General features: G+C 37.2%; 1 protein-coding gene across 1 annotated transcript; it reads right to left on the bottom strand.

The window, feature by feature from the left end:
* Window positions 1–634: 634 nt before the first annotated feature.
* Window positions 635–11,779, bottom strand: LOC122291415. The gene is made up of 3 exons (XM_043099122.1): window positions 8,895–11,779; window positions 1,513–1,823; window positions 635–1,195 (listed from the first exon to the last, which is right to left on the bottom strand). The coding sequence occupies exons 1-3, from the start codon at window positions 11,183–11,185 to the stop codon at window positions 825–827; spliced, it is 2,973 nt and encodes a 990-aa protein (XP_042955056.1). The 5' UTR covers window positions 11,186–11,779; the 3' UTR covers window positions 635–824.
* Window positions 11,780–19,688: the final 7,909 nt, after the last annotated feature.

The following is a 19,688-nucleotide window of genomic DNA, read 5'->3' as shown; positions in this document are numbered from 1 at the left end:
CTTTGCCTCAAAATGGCACTAGTATTTCGTGGCTGAGAACCGGGATTCGAATTGCTCACATCCCCATATAAAAAAGGGAAAAAACAAAAAGCAAGCAGTTAAGGTTAATTAGTTTCACTTTATGTTTTGGTCAGCTGGTTGAGCTTTCTTGAGAGACGCATCTCATTTTAAACATATCTGTGTCTCGAGAATTCCAAGAATTGAAGCAATAAAAGGAAAAAGAGGTTTTGGTTACTTCTCTCTTTGGAGGAATTGGGTGGGAGGAAAGTAGTTAGTAGACGTGTTTAGTTTAAACCTTATGGTAAGGTCGACGACAAATTGCTACTAAAAAATCTCTCTGATAATGCCGAGTTAGGAAGATTTGGACTTCGAATTATCCTGTTCGTAATATTTTCGTAATATTCAGCCATTAGGATATAAGCATTATAATGAAATTATGAAACTAGAGGGAGACTTTCAAGAATTTAGGTGATTTTGGAAACTACATGAGATATCATGACCTTATCTAAACATCATGCAGGAAACAATAAATATTGTAGACCCCACTCAAGGGTTATTCTTTATGAGTAGAGTTACTTCTCTCGTCTTCACTCGGAGCAGAGTTTATAAAATTTCGAGGAGGGGAACCAAATCATTAAAAGCAAAACATAGTTTATATAACAGAAACAACTTTTCATGACATATTCTTTTGTAGAGAAAACAGGAGGTATAAAACTACATTGAGAGAACCTTGAAAAGAAAACCTGGAATTTTCCCTACAAGAGTTTTGGGAACAAAAAACTATAGCACCATCTACATAAGAGTTGTAGTACGTGGACATTATCTTACCTCTCTTCAGGTCTAAGAGGAGCATTTGCTAGGTCCTGAATCTCCTTCTTACTCTTTATCAAATTCGTCTTCCTTGTGTAAATATCCACTTTATCCAAGTCTTCTGCAATACCCATGTATCCATACAGAACATGTTCCTCCGCCTTGTCTCCTTGCATTCCTGCATCCCAGCTGTTGCTGCTTTTGCCATTGTTCAATGCAAGTTGCCCGAAATCGATTCTACCGCGCTTATTTTCAGCATAGTACTTGTGAAGCCTCTCTGCATCTCCCATCCCAGTGAAAGTGCCCAAGAACTTTACAACCATTACACTTTGATCCGAAGGCCGTCCCAGGCAAACCTTGATTCTTCCCCTTACAAAACCTTTCCCTGCAACAAAGGAGAACCATTGAGATCAAGTACATTAACAGAACATATGGTTACTGGCCTTGTATTTAACAGATTTTGTGTCCTAATGTTCCTGCATAAAATATATTATTGCAGCCAATTTGAATAGTGGATACTACAAATATAAGCAAATATAAACACAAACTTTCCTCTTATGTTAACTTCAAATTTGATTTGATTTATTTGTTGACAGTTAAAACTTGACAAAATATACACTCAACTCATATAGCTTTATGCCCACTCAAATGTATCTTCAACCAATTGTATTTTTACATCATTGATCACACAAAATCACTCACTTCTTAGTAAAGCCTCAATCTCGTCCATGGTAATGACCTTCCACTTTCCTGGATTATTGTCTGACATAGATATGTTGTGGATGATAATGACAGGAGGCCAGAGTATCAAATCCTCCTTCTGAGCCAAAGCTTCTGCGTTGGGCAAGACCTGAGGAACCCATGTTATCGTATCATGAGGGGCAACAGTATTCCACCCCAACAAAACACATATTGCTTTGTGAAGACCCAGGTGTTGTGCTCTCAGGCCAACCTTGTGAGACATAAAGGCATGTCTTACCAAGCGTTGAGTATCCATGAACTCCTTTGACAAGCTGTAACAGAACAGAAATGTAAAAAAACAGATGCCAACAGAGTGCTTTATCAAGAAAGAAAAATAAATTCAATTACCATCCAATGAAACTCCAAGTTTGTGTTTTATAGATTCCCAACTTAATGAAAACATGGAGGAAAGAGAAAATATTTCATACAAAATCTTCAACATGCTTGCAGATGAATTACCAGATAGGCACATCTTGAAGCTTAGATAAACAATGATGTTAACTACCGATTCTCCTTAAAAGAATTAAATAAAGAATAATTCTTTATGCAGTCCCCTGTTAGAGACTGCTCGTGCATGCCTAACGTGGAAATATAGAGATCAAACAGTTCGTTTGATTTAAGTTAGAAATTCTCATGTACAGAAACGGTGCGTATTGAATGAGACCATCGTCCCCTTCCTTAGCCTTAATCGCCTTTTTCTCTTGGGTTTGCAGACTATATCCAACAAGGTAAACACTCCCACAATTTTCTCGCTCTTTGTTCTTTCTCATGGTCATCTTCACTGCCATTAATTCCCTTCTCAAACAAATCTTCAAGACAGTGAGAAAGTCAAGTGGCAGTCACTGGTCTCAGTCATTCTTGAACAAATATCAGATAACCAGAAGAAAACCTGCTGAAGAGAAGCTGCTTTCGCTCTTAAGGATGCCTAAAAAAATTCAGCCTCTTTTTTTTAGCTTCGTTATTTTCTCAAGGTCAGAACAAGCCGCTTTTAGATAACCAAATCCAGAACCGGCACTTGATACATGCAACTCTTGGAGCACTTTTCTAGTCTTATAAGAGCTTCTTCCACACTCTCCAATGCCTGACAACGTCAACTTCACCTTATCGCAAAAGAACTTTGCAAACTGGGACAATAATGGAATTTACAAATGCTTTTATTGGGCTCATAAATAGAAAGGTGAACACCAAGAGTGAGATTAACAAAATGTATTTTGATGGTGCGGGTTGCACAGGCTGACTAAAACAACAACACAGCTTTGCACAGGGAACTGCAAAGGCCGACAGTGATGGTGGAGTGCTGCGGAGGAACTCGACTGGCAGAGGGAGATTTTGGTGATGTGGGCTGGGTGGAACTTGGTTGCTGCAAAGCTTTGCACAGGGAGCTGCACAAGCCAACAGTGGTGGTGGAGGAGAAGCTGCATAGACTGGCAGTTGTGGAGGAGCTGAGCAGGTTGATGCTGGTGGACGGAAATACACAGGGAACCCGAATGGCAGAGAGCACAGGCTGTCTGGGCAGAAACCGAATTGCAGAGATTATCTGTGAATCGCCCATAAGGAGGGGGAAGATGAAGTCGGCTATTTTTGATATTTGAACCAAATCTTAGGGAAATGACCTAAACACCCTCTTCATGCGCACGCAAGGCCCAAAGGGGACTATACGTAGCATGACTCTTAAATAAATGGCAGCAATGTAAATTGGCACTCCAAGAACCATTCTTTCCATATTTGGATCAACCAAATCCACCACAACCATTGCCAAGCTGTGCATAATCAATCGTGAAATGAGGTCTCTCATTAACTGTAACAGCCCGCTAGAAATTCAATTGTGAAATTTCTATTAACTTTAGAAACCTCGTGAAAACCCCTTAAGTTTTCACGAATCCATTAATCGTATAGGTTTTTGTCTAACTACATAGTTAGTATTATTATTTACTATGGTATCAGAAGTGTGTTTTTGATTATTGGAGATAGTTAGAAGTGTCAAAATGTATTATGGTTTGTGCCATTAGACTCGGAGGGTTATTTAAAATCTTATGGCACAATAACATTTTTTCATATTTTCGGACAAAACGTCTGTTCAAAACTGTAGATATTATTGGATAAAAAGAAATATCTTGAGGTAATTTTCATGAATATTATTGGGTAAAAATATTTTGAGTTGATTTTTATAGATATTATTAGATAATATCTTAAGTTGATTTTTTGTAGATACTATTGGATAGAATATTATGAGATAATCTTTTATAGATATTTTGGGTAGGAGAAAACTACACTCAACTCTCAACTCCAATCTCATCTCTTCCATATCTCATCCATAAGTATCTCTAGCCACCTCTCCCCACGAAATTATCTTCATTTACACTTTCCATTGAAAGAATATCAAACACACTCTCTCGGACAGCTTTTAGGAGGTCTTTTGCACACCCATTTCGAAGCTTTTGTAAGTGTTTTATCATAAAGTCTCCTTCATATAAGTTGTTCATTTTTTAGTCTAGTTTACATGGATATCTTATTTGCCCCATTTGAAGATCATTTGGTCAGTTAAATATTGTGTAAACTATAAAAAGGTCATTCTGGGAGATAAACTGGAGAATATGTTATAGTTTGGAGTTTTTGACCAAGCTAATGGATAGATATTGGTCCGAAATTTTTATGGAGTATTGTTAACATGTATATGTGATTATTGGTTGAGGATTTTTGCATGATTAAAGGTTTTGATAAAATATTTTCTTAGATTTAGAAACTTAGAAATTGGAAGAAGAAAAACAGTTTATGTTTTGAGAAAGTTTAATTCTTTAGTGGTCTAAACCTATTCTAATGACTTTAGTAATTTTATTGGAGAATCTTAAGTATCTTATATACATGTTATATTATTATTTTGAAGATATTTGATGTTAGTTTCAAATATATGAAATTTTATGCAAATAGATATTCAAATAAGCCAAAGTGTGGATATTCTTGGCTAAATTTATGTTTTGGTTAATTTCTAACCATTTGATCTTGAATTAGAAGCTTATATATGTTTTAGGACATCTTTTTAAACCATGTGATGGTTTGGTTTGAAGATCATATATTTATAAGTCATAGATCAAGAGATTTATCAAAACTAGTTGAGGAAAAAGTTTCTGTTTTTGGACTAAGTGTAAAACCAAAAACTCCAAATGTTATTTTGTGATTTTGGTGACTTTAGTTTGATGATTTAAAGCATGGTTGATGTTAGGATAATATTATGAATATGTTAGAAGTAAGATTTGATTTTTTAAAATTCTTGGAGATGTTTTGATTTAAAGTCAAAACTTGTGATTTAAGTGCTTGGATCTTTTTACAAAAAAGTTTGATGTTAATTATTAGCTTTTTCTAAATGGATGTTTTAAGTATGGTTTTGAACTTAGAATTGGAAGATGTTTGTTGCAAAATTTTGGTTTAAGCATGAGTTTTAAAATTGGAAAGAATTGCAACAAAAATCAAGGGAAATGGCCTATGGATGTTTCGGCCATAGTGTGTTCTTCATAGTTGTGTTTTGTTTTAAATTTTTCTGAGTTGATATTTAAGTTTAGGACAAAATTTACATGAGGAATGTAAATTTTGGAAACTTTTGGAGTTAGTATGCAAAATCCTTAAGTTATGGGTAAAACGGTCATTTTCCCAAATGTAGAGAGTAAAATGAAAATTTTACTATTTAAGTTAGTATTTTTCCATATTTCAAATTATTAGTGATTTAGTTCTAACTTTTAGAATCACTAATTACAGTTCCTCGTGATTGCACTTGAAGTTTTATAAGAAACGCGGAGATCGAGGTAAGTTAATTTTTAACTTACTAGCAGTCTACTGTGTATGTGTGCTAAGTAAAGGAACTACAATGTATGTATGTGTGTTATCATATATGTCATGTCATGCCAAGTTATCACGTAATTGTCTATTATACAGAATTTATTCTGTCGTCAATTTTTATCTGTTACATAATATATTCTGTCATGTATTACTGTACCTTACAAGTACGTCATGCTAAGTATGCCATCTATTACATGTATGTCAAGTCATGTAATATTCACTGTTGTAAGTATGTCATGTTAAATATGTTGTCTATTATATGTTATGCAATGTTATGAAATATTTCTATCTCAAGTTGGTCATGTATTTCAAGTTATATTCAAGTCACGTTATGTTAGGTCAGGGCTTCAGTCATTTCGTATTCCAGTCACGTTTCATCTTGATTACTTATGTATGGGGTCACAGCAATTATGACGCATACACTACGTGAGACACAGCAATTGTGACACGTAGAATACATGGAGCCACAACAACTGTGGAGTATGTATTTAAGCAGTTAAAGAATAAGTTTCCGTAGAATACATGGGGCCACAACAACTGTGGAATATGTATTTTTCATGTTAAGTCAAGTTTGTGTAGAATACATGGGGCCACAACAACTGTGGAGTATGTATTTACACGTAGAATACATGGGGCCACAACAACTGTGAAGTATGTATTTTTCATGTTAAGTCAAGTTTCAGATCAAGTTCATGTCAAGTCAAGATCAGTTCATGTTTCAATTTAAGTTATGTCAATTATGCTATGTTGTACAATAAGTTATGCTTTAATTACTTATGAATTTGATTATACATTTATGCTTTTACTATCATGCATGCATCATTAGCTTGTGTGGAAGTTTTTTGTTAACTTACTGAGATTTGTAATCAAATCTCACTTTGGTAGTCCCAACTACCATTCCCCCCGAATGGTAGATCTTGTTACAGGACCTGAAGGAGAATCAGGAGCTGATCAACTAGACACAGTTGACTAAGCGACGGTGTGACGTCAATGTTAATATAGTAGTTAACGTAAATTACTACTTGTACAATGGAGTTGCATCTTTAGTATTTTTTGGATCATAACCATTTTGGACTAGTGTTGTGATCTACTCAATGGGTCTTTATGTATGAAGTATGTTTTAAATATTTGGAATATTTTCAATTTGGTGCACAGTATTGCTAAAGAAAAAAATTATCCGCTGCGAATATTGCATAATGTTAAATGCATGTTAGGAACATTGCATCTTATATGTCATGAAAGGGGGCAGGTAACCTTGTGTTGCATGTCTCGACGCTTCAAATGTCCGTCCGATCCCAAACGGAATTTGGGGGCGTCACATTAACTCCAGGTCTCATATCCCATAAACAGACGAGAACATCAGACATTTGGAGAATTTATTTTCAGCTCGTTACTGCCTGCTGCCTTCTTTAGTCTGTACTCCCACATTAAAATAGAGATGTACCACCTCAGTCTCAATCTAAAAATCAAATCATTTTCCAGGTGGCATAATAATCGCCAACACAGAAACAATCATTAAACTTCTTCTCATGTATGCAGTTGTCTCTCTTAAATGCAAAACAGAATCCTAGACCGAGAGCATTGCCAGTAAGGGTCAGACAGATTAAAACTTGAAAGATTATCCAAATTAAACAATTCTTCTTGGTCATTGCCTTATCAACATATCAGAGGGGCTTATGGCGTGGGAGTTTGGAAACTTATCCGGAAGGGCTGGGATGACTTTCTCGGCAATTGTAGGTTTGAGGTGGGAAGGGGCACACAGATCAAGTTTTGGCATGATCTTTGGTGCGGGGACACGGCTTTGAAAAACGCTTTCCCCTCTCTTTATAGGATTGCGTTGGATCAAGGGTCTTCAGTGGCTGATAATATGTGCAATAATACTGATTCCATTACTTGGTTAGTGAGATTCACTGGAGCTGTACAGGATTGAGAGATGGGACACATTACTGATTTTTTCCATGTGTTATATGCGCTGAAGCTAAGGGAAGGAAGGGAGGAAAGATTACTCTGGAACGGCACAAGGAACAAGAAATTTTCAGTTCGTTCTTATCACAAAGCTTTGTCGACCTACTCCTTCAATGACTTCCCTTGGAACAGCATTTGGAGGAGCAATATTCCCCTCAAAGTTGCTTTCTTTGGTTGGGTGGTCTCCCACGGTAAATCTTAACAATTGACAAGTTAAGAAAGCGTGGACTCTACATAATGGGTTGGTGCTACATGTGTTAACGCAACAGCGAATCAATGGATCACCTTCTTCTTCATTGCGAAGTAGTTTAGGTATTGTGGGATGCGATCTTCTTGAGGTTTGGTATTGCATGGGTCATGCCTAAAAGGGAGATAGATCTATTGTCTTGTTGGCAAGGGATTCGGGGCAATAGCCAGATTGCTTTTGTATGGAAGATGGTACCCTTATGTTTAATATGGTGCACATGGACTGAAAGAAATGGCCAATGTTTTGAGGATAGGGAACGCTCTCCGGACAACTTTAGGGACTTTTTCTTTCATACTTAGTTGCTTTGGGCTTCTTCTATCGTATGGAATTGAACGAGTCTTAATGTTTTGTACGCTACTATCAGTAGCACATAGGTTGATAATTAGGCTCTTTTATGTATACTTCATGTGTACTCGGGCTTTGCCTATTTACGTGGATCAATAAACTTTTTACCTATAAAAAAAAAAACATATCTACCGATTCACAGAGTTTGACCTTTTTGCCACTGACATTCATTCTCTGCCTGCTCGGGCATACCATTGGATCTGAATGTTCAATTTATTACTTAACAATCTCCAATCATGCAATACACAGAGCTCAGAAACAGGCCATGATGATTTGAGCCAGTTAATTAGGCTCATCAAATCCTGTCGGTTCTTCATCCAAGTCTGGTGAGTGAACCCGACCCCAGTGATTCAGTGAAATATAATTTCAGATCCGCTGCACCCCAACCCACAAATGCAAACCAAAAAAAGGGATAAACTCATCCATTCATTGGCTAAAAAAATAATCTGGAACATTGATCATATAAATCAAAGTTTTTCATAAAGGACTTCAACAAAGTACTTTTCCCGATTAAACAATTGAAAAGCCAAAGAAAAGTAGATGAGCTTAATGGATTGGAAATATATTTGGACATTTCGAAACAAAACATAGATATATTCCCAATTAATAGCCCTTTGCTAGATGGAACAGCAAGGATAGAAGATGGAAAGCACCTGAATGAGCACTTTAAAGTAACTTCTATCAGTTCACCAGAAGATCATAGCACATGGAATTGGTACCACTATATCATCCATCTCCAAACACTAATGCATAAATCTAAATGATAAACATAATCTTGGTCTTAAAATAGCATGGACCCTAGTTAAATTTCCAAGCAAACTTCAAACCAAAAAATCTAGAAGATTAGTCCATGGTCACTTGATTGCATAGGCTAAAGTACCAGAAAATTCCTGAATCAAAATACGAAAACAGGCTTTCCACGTTTAGAAAGAATATAAACAGAAAGTAAACAAACCTTCTGCCGCATGCAATGCAGAACAAACTACCACCTTTCCCTTGCTCCTTGTATCGTCTTCGGACAGCTGGGTTCACATTCAATTTTTTAGAGAACTTTAGGAAGGCTTCATGTACCAGTTGCTTGAATTTCTCAGAGTCCTCAGCTGGCTCAGATTCTGAGGGACTCGCCCAATCTTCTGAAGGGTTACCATAGTCTTCCTGCACATCCTCATAATAATCATCATTACTTTTCCAAACTTTGGGATGTTTGTGAAAACCACTTCTTCTATCAAGATTGTGAGAGTTATTTGAGCTGAAAGAACCATTTCTTGGATGACACCTTGTAAACTGACCGCCATTTTTATACAATCTAACTGAATGCCTTTGCGTATGTGCCAAAAAATCTTGAGATGATAACCATTCATCAGATGTAAAATCTTGATGACGTTCTAGCCTATCATAAATCCTCTTGGATTTTCTGTATTCATTACGGTCAAATCCCACAACATTGGATGAATACAAACCACTTGTATCATCATCAATCCACTCTTCACCTCTATCATATAAATCCTGACGCTCTCCCGTCGCATTCCATTTTGACATGAATCTTCTAGAATCATGCCCGCCTAATTCTTCATCAGCACTGTACTTTCTTTTAAACACCCTATCTAATGGTTCACAAAAGCCAAGCTCCTCCTCCATTCTCTGCATTCTTACAGAATGTCTGTGCATATCTGAATCATATTTAGAAATAGGAGGACTCTGCAGCCTTTCCTTTAGAAACTTTGGACCTGCGTCTTTTCCAAAAGCATAATCTGATCTCAAATGTATTAAATGATGATCTTGTGATGCACTCAAATGTGCACTTTCGTGGTGTTCTGACACTCTCCTTCCAAAGTCAACGTCATTACATCCAGAACCCAAATACTCTCCACCTTGCGTTGATGTATTTGATGTTCTATTCATATCAAGGTAGTCTAAACCTGCATGCTTTGGTATAGTGGGATGGTCCAATATAATTCCTTTGTGAGGATTTCCGTAAGAATCATCACTGTTATCATGGGCCCTATTTACGATAGGGTGCATGTTACTAGGACTTGAGAAATCTCTATGATCGTAATTGATTTGTGCAAGGTCATAGTCTAGTGGAGCACGTGGTGGAATCGCTCTGTATAAGTCATCAGGAGGATGTTCACGGTCATCGTTTGCAGTTGCACGTAGTTTAGGGTATGAATGATCTTCACACTTAACCCTGGTGGGACTATATGCACCTCTTTGGCAATATGTCAGATTCCTCTGTCCAGCTTCATGGTGTCCAGGGGACTCTATAAGTGGACTTCGCCCATACATGTTACGGCCTATAGGATCTTTAAGATTTCTGCCACCCCTTGAAAATTCATCAGGGGGAGGCAAGTGGATGTCATCCTCATAAGAACCCAAAAACTCACCCCTCAACAACCTTGAAGAGGAGATTGACAAATCCTTCAGAGGAAAGGTTCTTGCAGAATCTTTGGAGTGGGATGCAGACCCAACGAGATATGGCACATCCCTTGATTGAAACATGGGTTTCTCTCCATCTTTGGATGATTCCATGATTGTTAACTTATCCACAGCTAGAGGGTCCCGATACAGAAGCCTTTCATGCTCAATCTGGCGTATATCTATTCTTTGTGATGAGGATGATAGGTGCCCACCAGTTTCTCCATAATTTGATGTGGGACCTCGATCTTGAGGCAACCGATATGACCCCCGAGGCATGCCATCTTCCATTGCCATTGATTTCTGACCCAATATTCTACGCCCACCAGCTTCTGACAATCTACTTTCATCAAAGTCCTTCTCTTTACCCGTTCTAGAACTATAATGCTGATATCCATAAATATTTGCTGGAGTCAAGCTATCATCACCAACCTTATCATCAGTACGATCGGCCAACTCATATCTCCGCTGCAACTCTATAGGCAGCGCATAATCCCTACGCATGCCAATACCGCCCTCATCAAACTGAGCCCTTCTTTTCACTTGCTCGAAAGGGGGTGACCTTGATCGCATCCTATCTCTTCTACCTCCACTAACCCCGCCCAAATGCCAAGCATAATCCCCCCTTTCAGCAGAACCACTCCTTCGACTAGCACCCCCAACCCGTCTCGACCCATCTAACTCATGAGGACTCAAATTCTGCCGGGTGAGCGGAGACCGATCACGAAGAGTACCATTGCAAGGGTCAGCACCCATTCTCGACCGGTGTTGAGCACGGAACTTTGAATCCGGGGCAATTGTAGAATAATCTTCATGCTTTCGAGATTGCATCCTTAGTAACACTAATCGATACACTGTTAAATCCTTTAGAATTTAAAAATTCGATTTTTAGATTGAGTAATTTTACCAAATCTTAAGATCAAAAGATGAAGGACTTGGAAAGCCCAAATCCAAAGACACACAGCCAAAATGTTTCAAGCACGGTAGGATGGAATCTGAGACCCTAGCCCTATAAATACGCACAAAGATTACAACTAGAGATCAAAGAAAGAAGACCCAGAAAAGGGCTTTGATTTCCATGCAGCTGCTAGAGTTAAGGATCAGAGAGATTTCAAACCTTTTGATGTTGGTAAAATTCCATGGAAATTTTTCAACCAATATTTTTTCCTTGTTGCTTCGGTTTCTCAAAATTCATGGATTAGAGAATCCAGAAACACTCTCATACATCTAAGGGTGTTCTACCAAACAATCTGACGAAGAAATATGGGGTCCGAAGGCAGGTATGAGAAAGAAGTTGGGGAGGTTTTCTTCTACTTTATCCCCGGTACTGGTTTCCTTGTTTCATCGGCTACTTCTAGAGTGGTGCGGGAAGTCTGGGTTGGTGCGTGTAGCATGCGATCCTCTGCCGCAAATTTGCATTTACATCCGAACCGCTCATCACCATCTGATTGTATTTACGCAAACTGTCAGGCCAGGATCTAGGGTGAGGACCAGCGGGACCAACCACAAATAACGTGAAAATTCTCCAAAATTGAATTAAAGAGGTAAATGACGAATTTTAAATATTTTAATTAGATTATAAAATTATTTTTATTATAAAATAAATTTAATATATTAATTTATGAGTTTATTTTTATAAAATTATTTTATAATTAAAGTATTTTTCTTATCAAATATATATTTCATAAAAAATTCTATTCATGTGCCGTGGAGGACATACATTGCATACTATACACCTATTAGGATTTAGTTTATAAGGAAATGGAACAGAATATTGGTATAGTTTCAAATGCATTTTTTTAATTTATGATGTCAAAATGTACATTTTTGCTCGTAGATGTAAGTTTCTTGATGAATAAATGATAAGAATTTTCCTTAAAAAAATATTGATAATGTGTTTTTTACACTGACTTGAAAATAAAATCACTCATATTCCATAGCTATGCCAACAACAAAAATTATGATTTTGATTTTTCATAAATTTTAGTGATTTTAGTTGGAGTGAAAATTTGGGATCATAAATTTTACACAATGAATACTTTTGAATATGGTTGGAAAGTTCGATGTTATTGGTGTCAATGAATTGTTAGAGCATATGTTTCTAATTAACACCTTAAAAAAATACTATAAGTCAATGATATCACAAGAAATAATAGAAATTAACTGTGGAAACCATAATTGTATTGTATGGAAAATTCTATTAAAATATTTAAGATTATGTTTTCCTATATTATCAATAACATATATTTTATCATTTCTTACTTAATTTATTTATTTTTCTATAAAACAATGGTACATCTGATTATCGTTATGTATTTTATTTATGAATAATGTTAGATATAATCATGTGTTATATAATCGTTACATATTCTTTTAAAAAATAGCAATATCTATAATTAAAAAATTAATTTTTTAAGTAAGTCTCATATTAATTCATTTTTTTTTTTTAAATATGGCACCTGTACACTTTTTTGAAAAAAAGAATAAGATTAACTATTAAAAAAATTAATTTTTAAATATAAATTTCATATTTATTTATTGTTTTCAAAAAGAATAATCTATAGTTGCGCACTACCGAAAATATAATTCTTTTTAATCAACCATTAATCTCCTTACTTTTTAAAAGGGAGAAAAAAGCAAAAGACAGGAAACACGACAGAGAAAGGAAAAGGAATAAAAACAAAAGCTAATTACCACGGCATCGTGAATACAACGCATGTTCTACAGCCCATCTTCTCATGCTCTCCTACTACCACGTACGCACGCACCAGTTTTTGCAGGGAATCTGTGCTCTGCCTCGCTTCTACCAATTCATGAGTATTGTATGACTATTTTGTATTGTAATTATGTTATACCATTTACGCATTGAGGTTTATCAAAGAAAGGATGGAGTCTGATATAGTGATATACGTGTTGTTTTGGATAGAGGGGTATAAACCAGACGTATTGAAACTCTGCACTCATATACTTGTTCCATCCCAATGACTTGTGTATCCCAAGATTAGTCGAAACTTTGTAAAAAGAAATGGTAATCCTAGTCATGTAATGGTGGGTGCTTTCGTAGTTTGTCGATATTGAATCCTGCTTTTAGAAAGACGATATTGGTTAGAACCTTTTTGGTGCTGAACTTTTCTTTTCTATGAAGCAATCCTACTCCTAGTAGTGCACCAAAGTTGTAGCCCACGACGGCTATATTGTGTATACATGCATACAGTTCCGATTTGGGGCGATCGAGCTGGTATTGAGGGATTAACAGATACCAATCAAATTTTGACACATAACATATTCTATATTAAGCAAAATGAGATGCATCACACTGAATTATTGTTATACATAACAATATTCGTACACCCCAAACCTCACGTTTGACATTCTGTGTGCTGGATTACCTCTTCTCTGCCGTCATCCAACTCCGTCACCCATCTCTATCTCCGTCACCCATTTTATTTGCCTTCCTCATAAGTAAACGGACCGCGTTTAATGTTAAGATGAAGGTAGTTAATCCACCTAAGCCGACAACTCTTTCCACATCGAAGGAGACCTAGTGAGAGACATAGTTTATTGCTTAAAATTCGTATAATTAAGATTTATAAAAATTGTCTGTAGATTCCTTGCAAACACAAAGAAGCATAAAGTAAAGAAATGCCGTGATTTTCAAATGAGGAATTTCTCTCTCTTCTCTCTCCCTCTCTCTTCTCTCTCTACGGATAGAAAAAGGAAAAAAAGGCACATTTTACTCATCAAAATATGTCTTCCAACAAGTATTTTCCCACAATTACAGCTTCAAAATAGATGTTTTGACAAGTCGCATTAAAGCATCATATTAACCCACCAAATCTTATATGAAAATAATCTTTAATTAGCTCCTTGGAAGTACTTCCCTCATGAAAGAGCAAGTTTTCACTCACAAATGCAAGAAAAGCTCTTCTAGAACGCTAACTAGAGGATACCCATCTTCCCCCTTTTCAGTAATCTACAAAAATTGTCTATAGGTTCCTTCCAAACGTAGAGAAGCATAGAGTAAAGAAATGCCTTGATTTTCAAATGAAGAATCTCTCTCTCTCTCTCTCTCTCTCTCTCTCTCTCTCTCTCTCTCTCTCTCTCTCTCTCTCTCTCTCTCTCTCCACGGAGAGAAAAAGGAAAAAATGCACCTTTTACTCATCAAAATATGTCTTCCAACAAGTATTTTTCTATAAATTACAGCTTCAAAATAGATGTTTTGACAAGTCGCATTAAAGCATTATTGGAGCATCAAACGTAATTGAAACAAGCACACTTGATGAAACTATAACAAGCAAATCTGAAGCACCTGGAACACCCAAGTCTTCAGCAAAACAAAATCCTCAACTGCCGTGCAGAGTGAAAGAAGCAACCTCATGATCTTTGGGACTCTTATCTTGTTTAAATTTAAATACTTCCACATCATATGTAATTAGTTATACTCGTGTCTTATATATTGATCACATTTGAACACTTTGAATATACAATTTCGAATATTCAAACTCTGTTTTCTCAAAGTTCCTATATGGTATCAGCCTAACCAGCCAACGTCATTGTTTCCTCTGCTCCTTTCACCATGTCTAGTTCTACTCTTACTCTCTTCAATCCCACCTCCTTTCTTAATATCACCAAACTTAGTCGTCATAATTACCTCACCTAGAAAGCTACTATGCTTCCTTACTTAAAAGGCCAAAAAATTTTCAGCTATGTGGATGGCACCCTCCCACTGCGACCACAAGAATTATGTGCTGTTGATGGCACCTGCCCTCCAAATCCTGTGTTTGACACCTAGGAAATTCAAGATAATTTAATTCTAAGTTGCATCAACGCTTCCCTCACTTATGAGGTTCTTGTGCAAGTAGCACATTGCACTTCGTCACATGCAGTTTGGACTGCCCTCACCTCTGCCTTTGCTTCTCACTCATGAGCTCAGTCTATTCATGTGCACTCACAACTTTCTAATGCACGTAAAACCACACAGACAGCTAGTGAATATTTTTTACAGATTAAGCGATTGGCTGATGATCTTGCTCTCACTAGTCATCCCTTAACATGTGATGACATTATTACATATATTCTTGCTAGCCTTGGATTTGAATATAACTCTCTTGTCACCACGGTGTCTGCTCATGATACCACTATGCCGTTGGAAGATTTCTATTCAATGCTGCTCACTTGTGGGGCTTGCATTCAGCAGCACTCTCAACTAGCTCCTTCCGTAAATGCTTCCACCCATGTTGCCCCTAAATCTCCATCATTCAACAGCTTTCATGGACATGGCTCCCAAACTTTTCGTGGCAGGGGGCGCAACTGCGGCTCAGGCCGAGGTAATTCTCCTTTTCGACCTCAATCTACTTCTAACCTCTAGTGTCAACTTTGTGAAAAACCATGCCATATTGCCTCCAGATGCTACAAATGATATGATCCTCATTTTCTTCCCCCACCACCACGCCAAGCTGCACAAGCAAGTCTCTCTACTGGCCAAAATCAGCAAGCATCTAATCAATAGTGGCATGCTAACACTGGAGCTACTCACCACCTGACAAATAATCTGCATAATCTCAATCTCCTAACGGACGAGTATGTTGGTACTAATCAAATCCAAGTTGGTGATGGATCAGGTTTAACTCATACTAGCACTGCCTCCTTTCCCACACCTTCAAAATCTTTTATACTAGATCAAATCCTTGTTGTTCCATAAATCACTAAAAATCTACTCTTCTTTTAAAAATTTACTCAAGATAATAATGTCTATTTTGAGTTTCACAATTCTTTTTTTCTGATCAAGGACTACTCAAGAAACATCTTGCATAAAGGTCATAGCAAGGATAGGTCGTACTGCTTTTCCCAACCTCTCCAACGAACTATTTCTTCTGCTTTCAATGGTGTTCGTGTTTCTATTTCTGATTAGCATCGTCGATTAGGCCATGGCTCTTTCCGCATTGTCAATCATGTGCTGCATACAAATAAAATTCCTATTGGATCCAATAAAAGACAACATTTGTGTCCTGAATGTGAGATGGCTAAAAGCCATAATTTACCTTTTTCATATTCTATTAGTTTTTCTACAAAGCCTTTGGAACTAATTTATTCTGATGTATGGGACCTAGTTCGGTTATTTCCAGTTATGGTTCTCGTTACTATGTCTATTTTTTGGATGATTATACTAAATTTATTTGGTTGTTTCTTTTAAAACACAAATATGATGTTGAAGCCATTTTTTATCAATTTCAAAAATACGTCGAACACCATTTTGAGATCAACATCAAAAAAATCCAAACTGATCGGGGTGGCGAGTATCGTCGACTTAACGCCTATTTTAAAAACTCAGGCATCCAACATCGTCTCTCTTGCCCGTATACACACAAACAAATGGGTTCCGTTGAATGTCGTCACCATCAAATAGTGGAAATGGGTCTTACATTGTTAGCCCACTCTCACCTACCTACATCCTTTTGGGAAGATGTGTTCCAGGCTGCCACTTACATTATTAATCGTTTACCTACCAAAATCTTGCAAAATCAATCTCCTTTACAAAAAACCTATCAACAAAAACCTCACTACAATTTTATGCATATTTTTTGGTGTACTTGTTGGCCACATTTATGCCCTTATAATAAACATAAAATTGACTTTCAGTCGAATTTGTGTATTTTTATTGGTTATAGTCTCTCACATCAAGGCTACAAGTGTCTTGATTTATCTACAGGAAAAATATTTGTATCCAGACATGTTGTTTTTGATGAGTCATTCTTTCCTTATAAAGATTCCAAATCCACCCGAATAAATATTCAACCGCATAATGCTTCATTGCCTTTGTCCTTGAATCCACCACTGCTACGTCCTCTCACCCCTTCTGCAGGTACTAGTTCTTGTTCTATTGATCCACCATCAACTTCATTTGATATGGACACAACTACTTGCGTATCGGAAGTCGAGATCACAAATGTCCCAACTGCTCCAACTCAACTTGCCACTTGCGCATCAGATCTTATTGATCCTCCTCCTATTTATCTAGATCCTCCTGCTGCTCCTTGACGCATCATAACCCGTTCTCAAACCAACAATCTGAAGCCAAAGCTTCCCTTTGTCGGCCTGGCCAGGTATCCTTTACCAACATGTTTTCTCACAGAGTGTAACTCACAATTCAAGGAGTCAACTTCATTTACTAAAGCATCCAAGCATGCTTCCTGGCGTAATGCAATGAACAATGAGTTCAATGCCTTGATAAAAAAATGGAACTTGAGATTTGGTTCCACCAATGCCTCATCAAAATCTTGAGGGAAATAAATGGGTGTATCGAATCAAAACCCATGCAAATAGCCGTATCAAACTCTTCAAAGCTCACCTAGTTGCAAAGGGGTACTACCAACAAGCTGGTGTTGGTCTTGTAGTAAAGCCAAGCATAGTTTGTCTTGTTTTATCTCTAGCAACATCCAAAGGCTGGCCTCTTCGCCAACTCAACATTCAAAACGCATTCCTCCATAGCGACCTCCACGAGAAAGTGTATATGCAGCAGTTGCAACTATTCATACATATAGATTTTCCGCATCATGTTTGTCGCTCACGTAAAAGTCTCTACGGCCTTCGTCAAGTGCCTCGTGCTTGGTTCTCAAACCTAATGGAAAAATTGCAGCAATATGGCTTTCATGGATCCAAGGCAGACACGTCACTCTACATATTTAACCAAGGTCCTATTTATTTGGTAATTCTCATTTAAGTGGACGACATCATTATTACATGTTATAGCATGGCAGTGATTACCACTTTTATCACTCGATTGGCTTGTGATCTTCCAGTTAAGGACTTGGGTGAATTATCTTTTTTCCTTGGCATCGAAATATTGCATGATGGAACTGATCTCATTCTCACACAAAGGAAATACATTGCCGATCTTCTCTGTAAGGTCCAAATGGACAATGTAAAACCGTGCTCCACACCCATGTCCACTAGTTGCCAACTTTCAAAATTCGAGGGAAGTGATTTTGAAGACCCACAACTCTATCAAAGCATTGTCGGTGCCCTTCATTACCTGGAATTTACACGGTTTGATATTGCCTTTTCTGTACATCGAGTCAGCAAGTTCATGCATAACCCCAAGGTGCCTCACTGGCAAGTCACGAAGCGGATTTTGCGTTATCTCAAACATACAATATCCTTTGGCCTTCGTTTCTCAAGCAGCTCTACTCACTCATTGCATGGTTTTAGTGATGCTGATTGGGCAACATATAATGATGATAGGAGAAGTGTTGGAACTTATTGTATTTTTCATGGAAACAATTTGTTTTCCTAGAGTTGTAAGCAGCAGCAAACAGTTGCACGCAGCAGTACAGAATCTGAGTATAAATTCCTGTCCAACACTGCTGCAAAAATTCAATGGTTGCAGTCTCTACTACATGATCTGGATCTCAAACTCCCTCGTTGTCCGCATCTATGGTGTGATAATATTGGAGCAACTTACCTGTCTTCAAACCCCATGTTCCATCCCATACCAAACATATTGAAATCGACTTTCATTATGTACAAGATCAAGTTTTACAGAAGAAACTATATGTCTTTTTTGTCCACAAAAGACCAACTCGTAGATCTTCTTACAAAATCGTTGGCTGCTGCTCGATATAATTTATTACGACACAACCTGCATGTGAGGAGCTGCCCATTTGGTTGAGGGGGCATATTGGAGCATCAAATGGAATTGAAACAAGCACACTTAACGGAACTATAACAAGCAAATCTGAAGCACCTAGAACACCCGAGTCTTCAGCAAAACAAAATCCTCAACTGCCGTGCAGAGTGAAAGAAGCAATTTCATGATCCTTGGGACTCTTATCTTGTTTAAATTTAAATACTTCCGCATCATATGTAATTAGTTATACCTGTATATTATATGTTGATCACATCTGAACACTTTGAATATACAATTTCGAATATTCAAACTCTATTTTCTCTTAGTTCCTATAAGCATCATATCAACCCACCAAATCTTATATGAAAATAATCTTTAATTAGCTCCTCGGAAGTACTTCCCTCATGAAAGAGCGAGTTTTCACTCACAAATGCAAGAAAAGCTCTTCTAGAACACTAACCAGAGGATACCCATCTTCCCCCTTTTCAGTAATCTATCAAAATAATATGTTAGAGAAATTTCATATCCAGAAATTTCACCTGCTAAAGAAATTTGATACCTAGAAATTTCCGCCATAGTGAGAGAAATTTGATATCGAGAGAAATTCATGAGAGAATCAGCAGCGAAGATAGAGAGATGAGACGTTAACGACGGAGAGAGAATGTGAAAGAGAATGGGGAGACGAAAATTCGTACATGGGTTCTGGGT

This window comes from Carya illinoinensis, chromosome 13, assembly GCF_018687715.1.
Source record: "Carya illinoinensis cultivar Pawnee chromosome 13, C.illinoinensisPawnee_v1, whole genome shotgun sequence".
NCBI classification, from domain to species: Eukaryota; Viridiplantae; Streptophyta; class Magnoliopsida; order Fagales; family Juglandaceae; genus Carya; species Carya illinoinensis.
This window is presented reverse-complemented; position numbering and strand designations above follow the sequence as displayed.